Source organism: Lycium ferocissimum, chromosome 8, assembly GCF_029784015.1.
Source record: "Lycium ferocissimum isolate CSIRO_LF1 chromosome 8, AGI_CSIRO_Lferr_CH_V1, whole genome shotgun sequence".
Classification (NCBI taxonomy): Eukaryota; Viridiplantae; Streptophyta; class Magnoliopsida; order Solanales; family Solanaceae; genus Lycium; species Lycium ferocissimum.
Genome location: NC_081349.1, coordinates 17,834,311 through 17,852,276, shown reverse-complemented (window position 1 = coordinate 17,852,276; position 17,966 = coordinate 17,834,311). Strand labels below are relative to the sequence as shown.

At 32.0% G+C, this 17,966-nt stretch overlaps 1 protein-coding gene and 1 non-coding gene across 2 annotated transcripts; one reads left to right on the top strand and one right to left on the bottom strand.

Moving 5' to 3' along the window:
* Positions 1 to 2,259: 2,259 nt before the first annotated feature.
* On the bottom strand, positions 2,260 to 2,333 carry TRNAN-GUU (transfer RNA asparagine (anticodon GUU)). The gene has a single exon. It is a non-coding gene; the product is annotated as a tRNA-Asn (tRNA).
* Positions 2,334 to 13,540: 11,207 nt separating this feature from the next.
* On the top strand, positions 13,541 to 15,595 carry LOC132067411 (protein JINGUBANG-like). Its single transcript, XM_059460633.1, has 2 exons — positions 13,541 to 14,288; positions 14,968 to 15,595. Exons 1-2 carry the CDS (start codon positions 13,597 to 13,599, stop codon positions 15,485 to 15,487), a joined length of 1,212 nt encoding a protein of 403 aa, XP_059316616.1. The 5' UTR covers positions 13,541 to 13,596; the 3' UTR covers positions 15,488 to 15,595.
* Positions 15,596 to 17,966: the final 2,371 nt, after the last annotated feature.

The following is a 17,966-nucleotide window of genomic DNA, read 5'->3' as shown; positions in this document are numbered from 1 at the left end:
GAGGAACATACCCAAAAGTCATGTGGAAAAAGCTCATTTGCAACAACCAAGGCAGCCCTAGATGGATATTCATCCTATATCTAGCACTGCAAGGGAAGCTATACACAAAGGACAGATTGATTAAATGGGGGAAGCAATACAGCCCTACATGCCCACTCTGTACAGCAGCTGATGAAAGCATGCAACACCTATTCTTCCTATGCCCATTATCAGCAGGCATATGGCACCAGGTACTGCAGTGGCAAGGGATTACAAAACCAGTACAAGGATGGATGGACGAGCAAGCATGGGCCAAGCAACATGGTACGGGTAACAGCGCAAAAGCAGAGTTATATAGGATGACCCTTGCAGGATGTGTCTACTATACATGGCAGGAGAGGAATCAAAGGCTGTTTCAAAACAAACAAAGAACGGAGGGAAGTATACTGAGGCAACTAATACAAGACATTCACTGCAGAGGAGCAAGACTACCTAGACTAGCTAAACAACTTGATGTACTAAATTTCTATCCCTAAATAGGGTGCATAGGTTCGGTAAAAGAAGGAATAGAAGCTAAACATTACACGATTGGAAGTAGGAGGTACTAGTGAGCTGGGCCGTCCCGCATCTAGGGGTACAACATTGAACACCGTAATTATTTCCCGGTAATACAACACCCGTTACCAAAAAAAACATGATTTCCGTTGCTAATTGTTTAATTTCATCGTTGTGCCGTCGATAATATCTGCGTAGCTAAGATCATCCGCCGCAAATTCCAACACTAAAATCAGTTTAATTTGTTGTAGTATATATTAATACTAGCAGCATTGCATAAAGCGGTCCTTCTGGGTTAAACAGTTCATAATGTGGTTGCCAAAAACATCAATATATGGTATCACAGAGGTTGGGTTTTTAAGGAACTTCAATGGGCCATATTCTGAAGTGTATTAGAAGTGTGGTTCATTGCATTTTACCTGGTCCATCTTTTCTTGTCAAGTTGAAGTCATTGCACGTTTTGGCTTTTAAATGGACTGGTCTTTAATTTTTTCCCTTCAAAATTAAACTTATGCCTACAAGTGTATAAGTTACGCATCATAATAACCACAAGTTATGCTTGCGCCCTTAAAGAAGTTATGCCTCGCAGGCATAACATGTGGATAGGGATGTTCATGGGTCGGTTTTTGATTAAAATCAAAACCAGACCAATTTAGTCAGTTTTTTAATTATTAAAATCAAACCAAACCAAATCAAATATAATATATCCATCGGTTTGGTTGTTGTCTCTTTTGTTCGGTTTGATTCGATTTTTAATGGTATTTCTCTCTTTCACTTTTTTTCATATGATTAGGGAAGACTTTTCCATTCTTTTCCAACTTATAATTAATCCGTTATTACCCTTTTATTGTGGGAACGACAATTTTTATTGATTATGGGAAAATGTCTTAAGATCTATAAAGCTTAATCAAGTGAATAAAGTTTATAAAAAAATACAACTTTTAAGATAAATTTCATAGTTGTTTCTTTGAATAAATGAGTTTGGATTCATGGATTTCTTTTAAGAAATGGATTTAATGTGTAAAGTTCATTAGCCTAATAGAAATAAAGAAAATTTTGATGTAAAAGTAAACAAAGTATTTAAAATTATTTATAAAAATGTAATATATTGTGTACATATAATTATAAAAATTGTGTATATTATTGTATTGGTTTGGTTCGATTTTTTCTTCGGTTTATTTTTAATAAAACCAAACCAAACCAAGTATTATCGGTTTTTTAAATTTCATAACCAAACCCAAACAACTATCGGTTAGGTTTGGCTTTTAACCAAACCGTGAACACCCCTACTTGTAGATATTATGATGCGTAACTTATACCCCTATAGGCATAAGTTCGATTTTGAAGGACAAAAATTAAAACCATCCCATTTGAAGGTCAAAAATCAAAGACCAGCACAAAATAAGAGTAATAGTGCAAATGACCGATCAAGTTTCAGAAGAAACCGAAAAATGGCTTATCAGTAGACGATTAGCCCATTAAGACTGTTATTGGGCCAAATTATGTGCGGGCACCTAAGGCAAAAAAAAAAATTTTAAAAAAATATTAAAATAAAAATAAAAATAAAGACAGAATCTAAATGATAGCCCTAAAAGGGGACACTTGCGTAAATCAGGCCATAAGATTGATATTTAGGCCATTTTAATGGCTAGATTGGAATTAGCCCATTAAGACTGCTATTCGGTCAAATTATGTGCAGGCAAAAAAGTAAAAGTAAAAAGATATCGCTAGAAGGAGGGGTCGAACCTCCGACCTTGTGGTTAACAGCCACACGCTCTAACCAACTGAGCTATTCCAGCATCTTGCTTGGAAGTGTACCAAATAATATATTTCTACGTTCTAGACTTCTAAAAGTCGGGAAGCTATTTTTTTTCAACACCATATATTTCTGAAGTCCATTACTTAGAAGGTCATAATATAGTCGTGTTTCTTTAGTTTGTAATAAGAAAGTCACTTAATTACACCTACATCACTCAGAAGGTCACTCAACCGACCAAATGCCTATTTTACCCTCTATATTATCTGCCTTTGTTTTTGTTAATACTATGATTTTTTTTTTCTCTTTTTAATTTATAGTATGGACTTACCTATAGAACAAATAAATCTTATTTATAAAGTGAAAAAGTAAGAAATAACTTTTAAGTATATAAAATGTTGGAATAATAAAATAATTGAGCATAATGACGAAAATTAATTAGAACAATTTGTTTGTATCGTTAATTTCGATAATAACAACAAAATTAACAAATGTAGTTACATAATTGAAAATGAAAGAGAATAAAAAGCTTTTAAAACGTATATTCCATGCATGTAATACAAAAAAGAAATCTAAAAGAGAAGTATCAGTAAACTATATATATGCTTGAATATTATGCTCAATTATTTTATTATTAACCCCATTATATATGCTGGAAATTTATTTTTCACTTTTTTACATATATATAAGATTTATTTGTTCTATAATTAAGCAGAAAAGGGCCAAATATACCCTTATACTATGAGAAAAGGTTTAAATATACCCCTGCCAGTTTACTATTGATTCAAATATACCCCTCCTCTGTTAAGTTTGTCTAAGGTGGTCATCCAATCTTATGTGGCATTGTCATTTGATGAGGTGGATGCCACATGGCATGCCACCTCAACGCCCCTAACCCATTTTACCCCTTCCCTGCGCTACCTACGTGCTAATTAGCTTCTGATGTATTCTCTGGCATCAGAGGCGGATGGAGCACTATAACTTGGGGTTCAATTGAACCCCAAACTTTCAATGCGGGGTATAAATTTATGTGTAAAAATTTACTAAAATTAAAATAAATAGTAGAGATGAACCCATAACTTTAGAAATATAATGGTTCAATGATAAAAAATTTAAAAGGTTGAACCGCTAAAGATTAAATCCTAGATCCGTTTCTGTCTGGCATTGATTTGATTAAAGGAAAGGTAAAGCCTTCACTTCAAGCTTTGAAGCTAAGTTTGCTATTCGGTCAATGATAGGCTTTAGGCCTTACCTTACTTGTTAGGGGGTTGCTCTTCTACTTAAGTTCCTAGCTAGGCTGATGCCTTTGTTCTTTCACCACTAAAATTTACATTCTCTCCACCAATATTGCCACCATTACGGCCACCATGACAACTATAGACCTCCCTACATGCTTCATTACACTATGGTGATTCAAGGAATCAACGGAGACAACCCATTTTTCCAAAGTATTCTTCACAGTTCTTTTATTTGTGTTTCCTCTTCATTCAATCATGGTTTCTGTCGAAAAATCTCCCAATAAAGATCAGATTTTTCAAGGTACCCATCATGAAATTTCAATTCCAATCATCGTAATCCTAAAAAAAAACACAGCAACCATATCAATGTCGGACACCGAGTCACAAGTTAGTCAAATTGATTCGTTGCCGGAGTCAAGTACTTCTCCCCTTCAAATTTGAGTTTGAGTAATCAGAATTGTAAGCAGAATAAAGTTTCATCTTTCAAGTTAGATAAATAAATTAGGATGGTCATGGTGGCGGTAATAGTGGCAATGCTGGCGGAGAGGATGTAAATTTTAGTGGTGGAAGAAAAAATAGTGGGAATGGGTAAAACGGGTTAGAGGCGCTGAGGTGGCATGTCACGTGACATTTACCTCATCAAATGACAGTGCCACGTAGGATTGGATGGCCACCTTGAACAAAGTTAACGGAGGATAGGTAAATTTGAACCAAGAGTATAACGGCAGGAGTATATTTGGACCCAAAGTATAATGAGGGGTATATTTAAACCTTTTCTCATAGTACAGGGGTATATTTAGCCCTTTCCCGATAATTAAGTCCATAATGTGGATTAAAAAGAGAAAAAATATCATAATATTAAAAAAACAAATATTGATAACTATATAGAGGGTGCAACAGGTATTTGGTCGGTTGAATGACCTTCTGAGTGATATAGACATAGTTAAGTGATTCTTTTGTCACGAACTTAAGAAACATGTATACGATAACAACAAGGTATTTGGCTGGTTGAATGACCTTCTGAGCGATATAGACATAGTTAAGTGATTTTTTTTGTCACGAACTTAAGAAACATGTATACAATAACAACAACATACCTAGTGAAATCTACAATGTGGGGAAACATGACTTTATTAAATAATCTCGAATAGTTGAGTGACCTTATGGACTCGATATTTCTACTAACTCATAATAAATCAAATACTATTATTTTTAATTATCACTTAATCGTGATGATGAAACATATTTAGTTTGGTAGTATGAAGTGTGAACATATTGATTTATGAAGTGTGAACACATTGATTGCGAGCAAAATTTTACTTTTATTCCTCAGTACTGCTTCTGTTCCCTTTTTATGTGGCATTATTCCGTTTGAGAGAGTTAAATATCTTGTAATATGATCATTTCAAAATGTTTCTTAAATATTTTTTACTATAAATAATAGTGATTTATAATACTTTTAATGTAGTTAACATTGAATTAAATATCTTTTAGTATGTCTCTTCAAATCTTACTTAAATAATTTTAGAACATGTGAGTTTTACCCCTTTTTATGCAATCTTTATCAGAGGCGGATCCAGAATTTAGAGGTTCCGGGTACCACGCTCTGCTATAAATGTATACATATTGTAATTTATATGGTCCAAATAAATTAAGCATTTGATCGGTTTGATCAACTTTGGATCGGGTTATTTGTCTTTTCAATTTACATAGACAAATATTATATAGAGAAATCATGCTCAAATAGGTACATTAACTCAAGCCTACAAACATAATTTCTACTAACATAAAGAAAATTTCTTTCTTAAACCAGCTTGAACCAAGACTCATGCAAATTTCTTTTTGCATTTTGTAAAACCATTTAAATTAAATAAAATAACATGTAAAATTAAAATTATTAAAATTTTGACGAAGAGAGGAGAAAATTTGGGAGAAATGAAAGGGTTTTTTTGGAAGAAGAAAACTATTTACTGTCCTATTAATATTTTATGCTTAAAATAGAAAAGGAAGAAAAATGGTACGAGTCCAGAGAAGAGAAGATAAATAAAGGCGTATTTCATCTGTTAAGTATATTATCAAGTTCCTGTGAGGCAGGAAAAAAAAAGAGGAAAAAGAAAGCAAAAAGTTTTAAAAATTGTAGCGCAGGAATTTAAACTAATGTCCCTGGGTAGGAAAACCTGGCTCTTAACCACTAGCACCAGGGACACCATTGTTGCTCTGGGTGGCACAATTAGAATTTATATCATTTCTTATACATATATACGTAAATATACATAGTTTCAACTGGCGTTCGGGTGGCGTGGCATCCCTACGCTACTATGTAGATCCACCCCTATTCTTTATACATATAAGAGATAATTTTGAAAATTGTTGTTCAAATTCATACCAAGCCCCGATGTTAATAGTCTTTTTTTCTAAATTCCATCATTTGAGAAAAGATCTTAGAGATACTTAACAGGAAAAGGTGGTGATTTGATGCTTGGGTTGATAGAGAATCAGGGATCAAAATATATCCTCTGCGCCCATTTGCCCATTTTGTTACTTATGGACTTATAGGTAGTGGTGACAAAATCAGCCCAAACTCAAATGACCCGCATAATCCACCCATGTTTTAACGGGTTGGGAAATATGTATTTTACTAATTGGATTGATTTGGGCTATGCCAAGGAGTGGATTTAGAGTGTGTCGAAGGCTATATCTGTACACCCTCGGCAAAAAATAACAGTTTTTATCTAGGTTAGATTTTCTGTATTTATGTACATATATTAACTTTTGAATATCCTAAACAAATGCAAAGGGTTAGCTCAAGCGGCTCAGGGTATTCAAAATTGTCTCTAACGTCTTAGGTTTGATTCCCATCGATAACATTATTTTTTATACTTAGCTTTTGTTATTTTTGTCGAACGTCCTGAATGAAAATCTTGGATCTGCCACTGGCTATTCCCAAAGTGACCCATCAGAAAATAACATCCCATGGCGACCGGTGTAAATGCCCATCTGTGACCCGTGAGATACCAAAACATAGATCCACTAAATTGTGTCTTTAGAGTGTGCATTGCAATCAGTTTCCTCTTATTACAACCACCAATTTCTACAAAAGTTCTCGAAACCTTTATCAACTTACTTGAATTTGAATTAACATTTATTTAGCCGAAAGTTAATTGGAAGAACGTATTTGTGTGATTTTTCATCAAATAATTAAGTGCTTTTTAACTAATAATAGCGATAACAACCATAGTCTATGGATTAAGTCGTCACTGATGCGTGCTTAGAAAAAGGACAAGTCATAGTTTTAGGTTTGTTAATTAGTTGTCATATGCTTTGAAGAAATTACATTGATTTGTTCCTATTTAATGGAGTTAGTCAAATAAGAACATTATTTTATTTATTTTATTTTTGGTTCTTCCGGGAGCAAAGTTTTTGCAAGTCTACACCGATAGAAAAAGTATAATTTGATGGTTGACCGAGTAGAAATGAAACTGTTTTACCTAACTAATTATGAAATTCAAATTATAAATTTCTTTGTTTTATAGGTCACTTTTACATTTGATTCAGGAAATGCAAGTCTAAAGTTTATAAAAATCATGGGTCAAGTTGGACGGGTTGGGCTATGTTCTATTGTTTAGCCCATCTTGACCCGCCTATCTTAACCCAAATAAAATATAACCCGCCCATTTAATAATGCAGTCCATCTTAACCCGTTCAATTTCAGCCTAAACTGCCCATTTACCACCTCTAGGTTGCTGTCAATAAAAACATGATATATAGGTGAGATTTAGTTAGAAAATAATTGAAACACCCAGCCACACGGCAAGGAAAAGATAAGGAAAAAAGATAAAAAGAAATAAAAGGGGACAATCTTAGATTACTAATTGGCTTATCCATATAAATAATTATATTTATTTAATTTAACACCAATGACTAACCGAGAAACTATTTCCGCTTGACCAAAATAATAATAATAAAAAAATCTTGTAACAGTCACGTCTAACAAGAAATATATACCTTGTCTATTTCAAGTTTTGGTCCCCACGAGCATAAAAATGCACTAAGGAGAGGAAAAGAAAAAGACGAGCGAGGAATTTTAAAAAGAAAAAAGGATCACTCGCGTCATGATTTTTATTTAATGGGAACGTAACAGGAAAATTTAAAAGAAGAAAAAAAGCAGCTCGGTTCACTAAGCATTTCGCCTGCATGTAGAGTCAAAGGAATGAAGAGTGCAGCCTATGGGGTGTAATGGAAGCAGAGGCGGAATCAGAATTAAAGCTTGTGGCTTCGGAATTCTAATCTCCTTAAGTTACTGGATTCTAAATTAACAATTTTTACAATATCAATAAATTTTTCAAAACAAGTACAGTATTTGGAACAAAATTACTGGGTTCGGCCGAACCCGTAAGTCGCTAGCTCCTCCCTAAGTGGAGGCCGTCTACCTTGATGCAAGTATTAGTGACTGATTCCACGACTCAAACTCATGACTTACAGGTAATAAAGAGATGAGTTTATTGTTATTCTGAGGCTCCCTTTAAAAAAAAAAAAAAAAAAAAAAAGTTGAAAGGAACAAAAATTGGCATGATTGGGAAGGTTTAGGATGAAGAAGAAAGAAGTTGTGATATTGGTGCTTTACAGCTTGTGTTTCTTGGTGAGTTGTATAATGAAATGTTAACAACTCGAAGACTAATCACTCGCTTTTAAAATTTTGTCTTCTCTTCACTACTTTAACTCTTTGCATGATCTTTTCCCCAAAAACAAAAGTGCTGATAAAATTGATTGTTTTACAAATATCTATTAAAAAAAAAGTGCACACTCCAAAAATATCTAAGAAAGTGCACAGTCAACAAATATCTAAATAAAATTGGGCACTTTCTCCAGTTCAGCAGAAGTCTCAGTGGATCGATAGTTATTGTATGGGTTAAAAAAAAAAAAGTTTTATAAACCTTTGAGGTATACAAATATAGCTGAGTGAATCACAAAACGAACACACAGCAATAAGTCCTGAAAAGAGATCTAAAAAGTCTTCGCACACTTCACTAGCTAAGTGATTTAGTAAAATGGTCAATAATATATGCCTACAAATTTCACTTCACATAGCTAATAAGTAAGCAATAATCGTCATGTCAAATGTCACAATTTAAGAAATATGTGTACAATGACCTAAAATGGTCGATGCAAATGACTGATCAACTTGCACACCCAGAAAAACACCATTCCATTAATAAGATGTTTTCATATATTCCAAGACACAAAAAGAAAAGAAAAGAGGGAAAAACAAACACAGTTGGTTTTTGGTCCCTATCACCTATCACAAGTATGAACCTAATACTAGTGGGCAGACCGAAAGTAATTAAGGATTGGCGATTGGACAAAATTTTGATTCTAGATTTTAAGATGTGATTTATCTTTGTTTGTGAGGGCAAAAAGTTTCTTCAGGGAAATATATACAGCTAGCAATAATTGTTCGACTTTTCTTCCATTTAATTTGAACTGCACCCAAAACAAAAGGCTAGAAATTTGAGGAGATTAGCTTAATTCTTAGTAGATACTTATGTGTATTAGGTGTTTACACCTAATTAAACGACTTAACCTTAAGAATTAACAAAAATCACAGTGAAAATATATATTACTTAACCATGCTTAATTAAGTGTTTAAAGTGTACATGTAAGACAGACACACATATTTATTACATTCATTAGATTGGTTTAAACACCCAATATATATAAGTTTTTACCCTAACTTTTGAGCGAGCAACTTTAATTTGCTCATCATTTTCTGTCGTATTCAGCTAACTTCAGAGGACTCCTATCTCACTTGGCACAACATGCATGCATATTTAATATTCCTGTTAATTTTATTTTTAGTATAAACAATAAATAAAATAATACTTAAGTGAAAACATGTTTCTTAAGATGAAAGAATGGAAAATTGCACTTAAGTTAATTTTTCTTCCCTATAAATTGTTGTCTACTTTGAGGTTTTGCATCTATCATAAAGTATCTTCTCTCTCCCTTTCTAAAAAAGATCACTCTTATGTATTCTTCAAAATTCCGCACTTAAGAACACAACCGATCTTGCTTTCCTAATCAGAATGATCTCCACTATTTGCTTAGTATAAACATTCAAATAATAGAAAAATGCTAAGATTTATTTTCATGACACGATTCTTAATTCTAACCCATAAATACAGTTCTCAAGAATCTCAAAGTTAAATAAATTGAAGGGCGAAAAAACAATTGATTTGAAGAAATTAAATTGTTTGAAAATATAGAATTAGTATATTTTAGATGTGTATGAAACAAGTCATTCGATATTGGCCTACATGCAGCACTTTACCTAGTATCAATATACTCCGTGGCAAAGTTAACCATTGTCCAAATTAAAGATGTCGATTTCAAACTCCTTCACTGAAAAATTACACTATATATATAAAAATTTCATATATATATATATATATACACACACACTATAAATATGTTGAATTTGCTTGACTTTTTCGTAACATATTTTTAATTCTACCATCTTTTTGTATAACTCCTAATTATAAGGCAACATTCTTGAGTTGAAAATAAAAGTCACGAACAGTTGAAATGTTCCAGATTAATATGGGAATTTTACATGAAATTTTGAGCGAAGTAATAGTTGGATCCAGTTGCATATAACCATATCCTCAAAAACTCTAGCATTATCTGATCAATTTAATTAAAAATGATGATACTTCAACATGTACATAATTGAATATTCCGAATGTTATTTTGTGTACTTGTAATTTAGTAAGGGATGCTAAAAGATTGCAATAGTGACGTCGCAATTGGTGATTGATGTACTGTATACAAAATATTATGCAAATTAAGTGAGCAGATAAAAAAAAGAAGTGAGTAGATACATTTTATTTTCCAAGAAAATGATGCACTTGTCGTTTCGGAATATTCAAGCTTTTTTAATTCTATTTTGAGTCTATAATATTCTAACCTACCTTCCTAGAAATATAATAACTCCGATGCGGTATAGAAGTTAGTTTTTGGACAATGAATTAAAGCCTTCTAGAAAGAGAGGCTACATTATTTTGTCTAAATTATTGCTGAACTGGAAACCAAATTTAAAAAATAAAAATAAAAGAAAAGGAGCTGAGGTTTTTCTCCTTAGGTTATATCCATGGATAGTTATGTTTAATTATTTGACTTCTAAAGCAACAAAGAGCCAATTTATAAAAAGTTGAAGTCATAGACTAAAAACTCAAATTATATCACCAGAAGAAAGAGTTGAAAAGGAAAGGCTATTTCCTTTCCTATTATTATTACGTTCAAATTCAACTCATCTGTCCTATCATGAAATTTTCTTATCCAATGTTAGTTCTTTTACATTTTTCGATTGGCCATTTTCTCGATATCTTTTTATGAGCTAGGATAAGGGGACCATACTACTACTTACCTATATATGCCCCTCAACGTTGATCCATAATTACTTTGTTTAGCTAATTCGAAAATGATTTTTCTTAACAAACATATATAGACAAAGTACGTAAGACCAATATACTATATATAATAGTGATCATAAGATGTTTGTGCTGGTATAAGATGATGTAATTACTTAATTAGTAATGCCCTAAAGAAAGAACAGGCTCTTGATATATAGTGCAAAAAGGAGGAGATTCCAAGGAGTTTAATATTTGTCCGTCGATTGAGTCAAATCGTTGTACACAATTAATCAGACCAATTAGAATTATATATCTACATTGAGAATAGGTGTGTAACTTTAACATAATATTAAATCTTGTTGCACCAGATCATTAAGCTACATTTAGCGTGTAAAAATACTTTCATTATAAGCAGCTTAGAAATTATTTTCACTTCGAACAACTAAAATGAGTATAAATAAATGTATATAAAACTCCACCAATGTTGAATAGTGTTCACTAGGCTAGATCAAGCAAACAAAGTTACATGATGTCCTGATCTAATAAGAGAGGAAGATACTCCATATTTTAAAGCCAATTAAATGTTGCAAACTCACGGAAGTGCACGGACTTTCTTTCAAAGTTTGAGCTGTGTCAAAACATCGTGCTTAAAGGTATTCGAGGGTAAAGGTGCATTTTTCGGGATTTAACAAGCTTTTTTAGTAAATTAAGAGCGAAAACAACAAAAACTAATTCAAAGTAGAAATTAAAACATGTACTCCTTCCGTTCACTTTTACTTGTCCACTATGCTAAAATACATTTTTACTTTTAGTACTTGTCACTTTTAACATATGAAGAGAAAAACGTATATTTTTTTTTCGTGTTTACCCTTAGTATTAATTACTTATTCATCAAATTATTTCCAAGACCTAAGACTAAACATCAATTAATATAATATTGATAAAATACTCCATATCAACTATTTGTTTCTTAAAATATGTGCAAAATCCAAATCAAACAAGTGAAAGGAAGAAGTTTATATATAGGCGAGGAGATATTAATTGTGTTGCATTAATATCTGGACACTTCCTGCTAAGCATGTGTTGCCTATTAATTTATTTTTATGTGTGCGAGCCCAATCCTTTATACTAGGCTCCTTAAAAGTTCAAAAGAATAACTCATTTAAAGTGCAAGAAAGCGTTCTTCCACCAATGAGAAACACTTCCTTGTGTCATACTATATATATTTCACAACTTTTCTAACACTAAGATCGTCCTATGTTGTGCGTTATATAACAGAAAACTACATGTGTAAGCTACTTAATCAATACTGAATGTCTGATGGTATGATTAACCACCGTCTAAATTGTTCAGCACAATTCTCAAACCATCTAGAAAAGGAAAAAGGTATGCTTTTTAACATTAGATATGGATTAGTCTTAAAAGTTTTACAGAGGGTTAAAGAAATTAAGCAACCTTTTCGCTTTACATTTAGATTTGCGTGTCCATGTCGATGCATCTAGTTTTATCTTAAGTAAAAAATACTTAAGTGATTGTCCAGATACTCATAGCATGTCTCAAGCTTTTGAAAAGTCAAAATTAAAGTAACTATTTTAAAAAGAAAAATCTACTTGGGTTAGGAAGTTGAAATGTTTGACAAAATATTTAAGCAAAAAATTAGGATGTGCTTTAGAATCATAGCAGAAGCTGAAAAAAGTTGGGAGCAGCTACTCGCAAAAACATAAACAATTTTTAAGGTTCCTCTTGATAAATTACTAATCTAATATTAACAAAAATATTTTTCAAATTGATTAAATAAACATGAGATATTCCGAAGTACTTTTAAAAAAGTATTTTAGAAACTTAGTACCAAAGTGATAATCCTTTAATCAAACAATCACAATATTACACCAGGAAAATGATGTAGCGTCTACTTACGAACAGTCCCCTCTTGGTCCTACATGTACCCTCTTGTCACTATCTTAACTTCTTTTTCTTTTTAATTTTTGGTTTGCTAATGAGCGCTATTCTGCTAAAATACGCTGTCCCACCCGAGAAAATGACAAAATGGGTCCCCTATGTTTGATGGTAGGTTTAAAGTAGTCCTTTAAGTATGCAGTTAACAATTTTAGTCCTTTAAATTTGTCATAAGTTAACATTTTTAATCTGCATGAAATATTTATCGAACTTTGTCTCTTAGATTTGATGGAAACAGTAGAAAAAAATAAAATATAACTACAAACATCATAAAAAGCCCCATCAAATCTTAAAATATACAACACAAAATATTACACTAGACACTAAAAGATATTTAGAAATTATCATAAATTACACTTCAAAAAATAAATTAAAATAGCAGAAACTATAAAAATTATACCTCTAAATGTAAGTTTACGCTAATTTTCATTTTTTTCATAGTTTCCGTCAAATCTAATCGAGAACGTCCTATAAATATTGCTGAAGACTAAAATTGTTAACTTCTGCTGAACTTAAAGGATCAAAACTGTTAAGTGTATACTTAAGGAATTATTTTGAGCCTACCATCAAACATAAGGAACTATTTTTGTCATTTTCTCTTTCCCACCATATCTTTGATGCTTTATAAACAGCTAGCAAACACAAAGTTATATTCATTCAGCTCTCTACTTGAACTTTTTCTAACCTTTTCCCTAGCAAAAAAATGGGGAAAATTCCATGTCCTTTGCCCTGCCAATCCAAGAAACAATCAACATATATTCACTCAGATTCATCTTCATCTTCTGCCCTTTCATCACAACCAAGTTTACCATCAGTTCCTTCATTAACTCCACCTTCCCCTCAAACACAACTTTTCTCAAACATATGTGCATCCACTTTTAAAGCCCACTCCTCCATATTCTGCTTATCAATAACCGGAAAACAGTTCTACACTGGCACTTCAAATGGCGAAATCCTTCTATGTAACATAGACCTTTTAAACCAACAAAATAATCCAATAGTAGTAGCACAAAGTACCAGTTCTGTTAAATCCATAGTCATTTCGGGTGATAAACTCTTTAGTGCTCATCAAGATCATAAAATTCGCGTATGGAAAATTGACACCTATGATCAAACCTACAAGTGTATTGCTACATTACCTACGCTTAATGATAGGTGTATGAGATTATTTAGCGCAAAAAACTACGTTGAAGTACGTAGACACAAGAAATGTACGTGGGTACATCATGTTGATACAGTCTCAGCTTTAGCGTTATCTTCAGATGGTTCGTTGCTTTACTCTGCTTCGTGGGATAGAACTTTTAAAGTATGGAGAACTTCGGATTTCAAATGCCTTGAATCAGTTTGGAATGCTCATGATGATGCCATAAACGCAATAGCTTTGTCGAAAAACGGGTATGTTTTAAATGGGATAAATGAGAAAATTACATTCAAATACCATTCAGCCATCTAGTTACAAAATATGTACATAGTATATAGAGTAGTGTATAAAGTATACTAAATATACTTATACTATACATACCTATACACAAAATATACATACCTCTAAATATAATATTCATATGCCTATACATATCTATACACAAGATGTACAGTTGATCGTGTATAGATAGTGTGTACTTCGATCATGTTTGGTAAACTAGACGGCCGAAGGTACAGTTACGTAAGTTTCCCTTGAAAATAGTTAAGAAATTTAAATTCATACTAGTCATACTCCAGGACATCATCATGGAATTGCAAATTTCACCATTGAACTTGGAATTTCATGATAGTGGTAAATTTTCTAAAAACACAATTGACCTGACTCTTCAGTTCCATTTAGTTTTTTGGAAAAAAAAAAGTGAAATCTAATGTATTTTTTATAAATTATTAACTTTAAATTTTTCAAAATTTACATGATTTCCATACCCAAGTCTGAATTTGTATGTTTGAGTTTGGGTTGTATTTTGACTCATCATATGACACTATTTTGACCTGTTATGAATTTTGAATTTAACCTGTTGGGTCAAGTCAACAAAAACAAACGGATCATAATTCAGTCGAGTTAATGAAAACTTTGTTGATTTTGTTCTAGGTATGTTTATACTGGTTCAGCAGACATGAGGATCAAAGTATGGAAGAGGGAAGAAGGAGAAAAGAAACTACACACCCTTGTAGCAACACTAGAGAAGCACAAATCAGCAGTAAATGCTTTAGCACTTAGCACAGATGGTTCAGTTTTGTATTCAGGTGCTTGTGATAGGTCCATAATTGTATGGGAAAAAGATAGTGGTGGAAATGGCAAGATGGTGGTTAGTGGAGCTTTAAGAGGACACACCAAGGCAATTTTGTGTTTGGCTGTGGTGGCAGATTTGGTATGTAGTGGATCAGCAGACAAAACAGTGAGAATATGGAAGAAGGGAATTGGAAAAGGTTATTCATGTTTGGCAGTTTTGGAAGGGCATAATGGTCCAGTCAAATGTTTGACTGCAGCTTTAGATAATAATAGTAGTAAGACTAAAGATGATTCTGGTTGTGGAAGTTCTTGTGTGGTTTATAGTGGTAGCTTGGACTGTGATATTAAGGTTTGGAAAATTTGGGTTCCATGCTTATAGAGTTTTGATCTCTTTGATATCTCTGTCTCTTGTTTAGAGACTAGTTAATTACAGTCATACTAGGATTTGTTTTTGTACATAGATATGAGAAATCTTCATTTGAGCTTCTTTTTCTTGCATTTCAATTTATTTCTGCTCTTTCATTTCTTTTCTATTTTTTACTTTGGTGCCTGGAATCTGGATCAATCAAATGAGATACTATGAGCTTCAACCTCACGTGAACCAGTTTGTAAAAAGTAGAAAGTACGAAAAAAATAGTAAACGAATACCCTTCAAAAAAAAAAAAAAAAAAAAGTTGAGCCTTACAACCTCATCATAGAAATATTCGATCTCATATAGTTCAGTTTCTATCTTTAACATGTGATACATATTATTAAGCTCGTGAGTTAGTTTCCGAACTCTGGGGATACTTCTTTTGCAAAATACATTCAAGTTTAAAGTATTTTATTGAACTTGATCATCGATCAGTTATATGTCCCGAAGAGGATGTTGATGAGTTGGTGGAAGTTACTGATTATAAATGTACCTTTGATGTTATTTGTGAATCTCTTTCTAGAGGTAAATTCCAAATTTAATTTAATGGGTTCAATCTTAAAATTTTTAGTGTTGAATTTATTATATGATTAAATTATGAATGAACTTTTCTAATATTTGTTAGAGAAAAATTAGAAGGGTTTAACATATATATCTATATCCGTGTTAAAAATTATGAATTCAGCTAAGCCCATAACTATAAGGCTGCATCCGCCTCCGCTTCTATCCGGCCTTATGTGCCAAGAGGCTGGAACAACGTATGAATGGTTTTGGAACTTTTTGTGTAAGAATCTTTTATCAACGTGGTTCACAAAGTCAAAGTTCTCAAGATAATTAACCTTTATCTATTGCTAAAAGAAAAAGAATAGTAATTAACTTTTTACCTGGAGAAATCACGGAAAAATAAAGATTTAATCTTTTTACTTGGACCATATCTTAAGTCATGACATACATTGTAACCATTTCATATTGATATTGACAATTAGTAGAAAGAAGAGATTAATGAAAATTACGTCCCACCCAAAAGTGATTCTTTATTGTCATTTCTTTCTCAGGTGATTCAGAAAACATAATTTATACCACTTGCCAACTTTGGATTGAAGTATGGAGTCATGATTAAATATCATGCATAAATTAATCATTTTCACATGCTATATAATAAGATCAGATCTCCTTAATTAATTATAATCTCTATATAGTAGATTTGGAGTTAGGCTAAAAACAATTCTCCTTACAATTTGACCAAGTAGCCCTCGCTGTAGCATAAATATTATACTAAAAATTATAGAAAACTTAGGAAGTCTGCATATTTTATAGTTTAGAACTCTAGAAGATAAAGATTGAGCAGATGGAACTTTTGGATATAGGGAACAAAAGGGTAAAAATTTATCTCTATCGGGTCTTTACACCAAACTAATCATTCTAAACTTAGTTAACTAAAAAATAAAAAGTAAGAATATAAATCATTGAATCATGGTTATAGTGATAATCGTTTTTGTGGTATGCAAGACACTTGCATTCATTGATTGAGTATAAATAACTTTATCTACAAAAATTAACCAGCAATGTTGATATTGTAAGTAATTAGTGAAAAAGAGCTCAACCAATCTATTTGTGCTGCGATTTTGATTAATATTTTATTTTATGGCTACGTTAACATAGATCATATTTTAATTTTGGATAATATTTTACTTTATCTCCACTTTATCATATCATTTGCTATATATATTCATTATTCAGACAGATTCATACTAAATCTTTGTGCGGAAAAGAAAAAAAGTTATCACCAAGATTTAAGAGCAACCAATTATTGCATAATTCTATTAGCGATATGTTTCAACGAGTGACCAATGTAAAGTTATAAAATAATATATATCTTTCTTTAGAATAATAAGGAAATAATGAGATTGTATTGGTCGTCCTTCATTATAGTTTGTAGTATAATTTTCTCTATCAGGAGGTAAACTTATCGAATTTCATGAATTTTGTATCAAAAATCTTTTTCTTCTCTATATGGTGTGCCTTTATAAAGAAGGGCTGATTTACGTGAATGTCACTTCTTTAGGTTTTATTTAAATTTTTTCGCTATATATTTATAAAAATTGTGCAAATAATCCGATCCAATCTAGTGTTTACGTATATACTTCTCAACCTTATAAACAAAACAATATACAAGTATCTAACGTTTGCCAAAAAATAAAATAAATTAAAGTGTAATTTAAAAGGTACATAAGTTGTAAAAAAAAAAAAAAAAAAAGTGATCATTTACCTAAAGAAATGAATATTAAGTCTAACTCAATTCCAAAAACTAATGCATGAGGTGAAGATTATATAAGGAAACCATAGTGCCACATTCCACCCGATATGAGAACCTAACAGTCTTATTGTGCATTTGTTAAAACAGCTAAGATACTGATATTCTAGAAAATATATTTATTAATTTCTT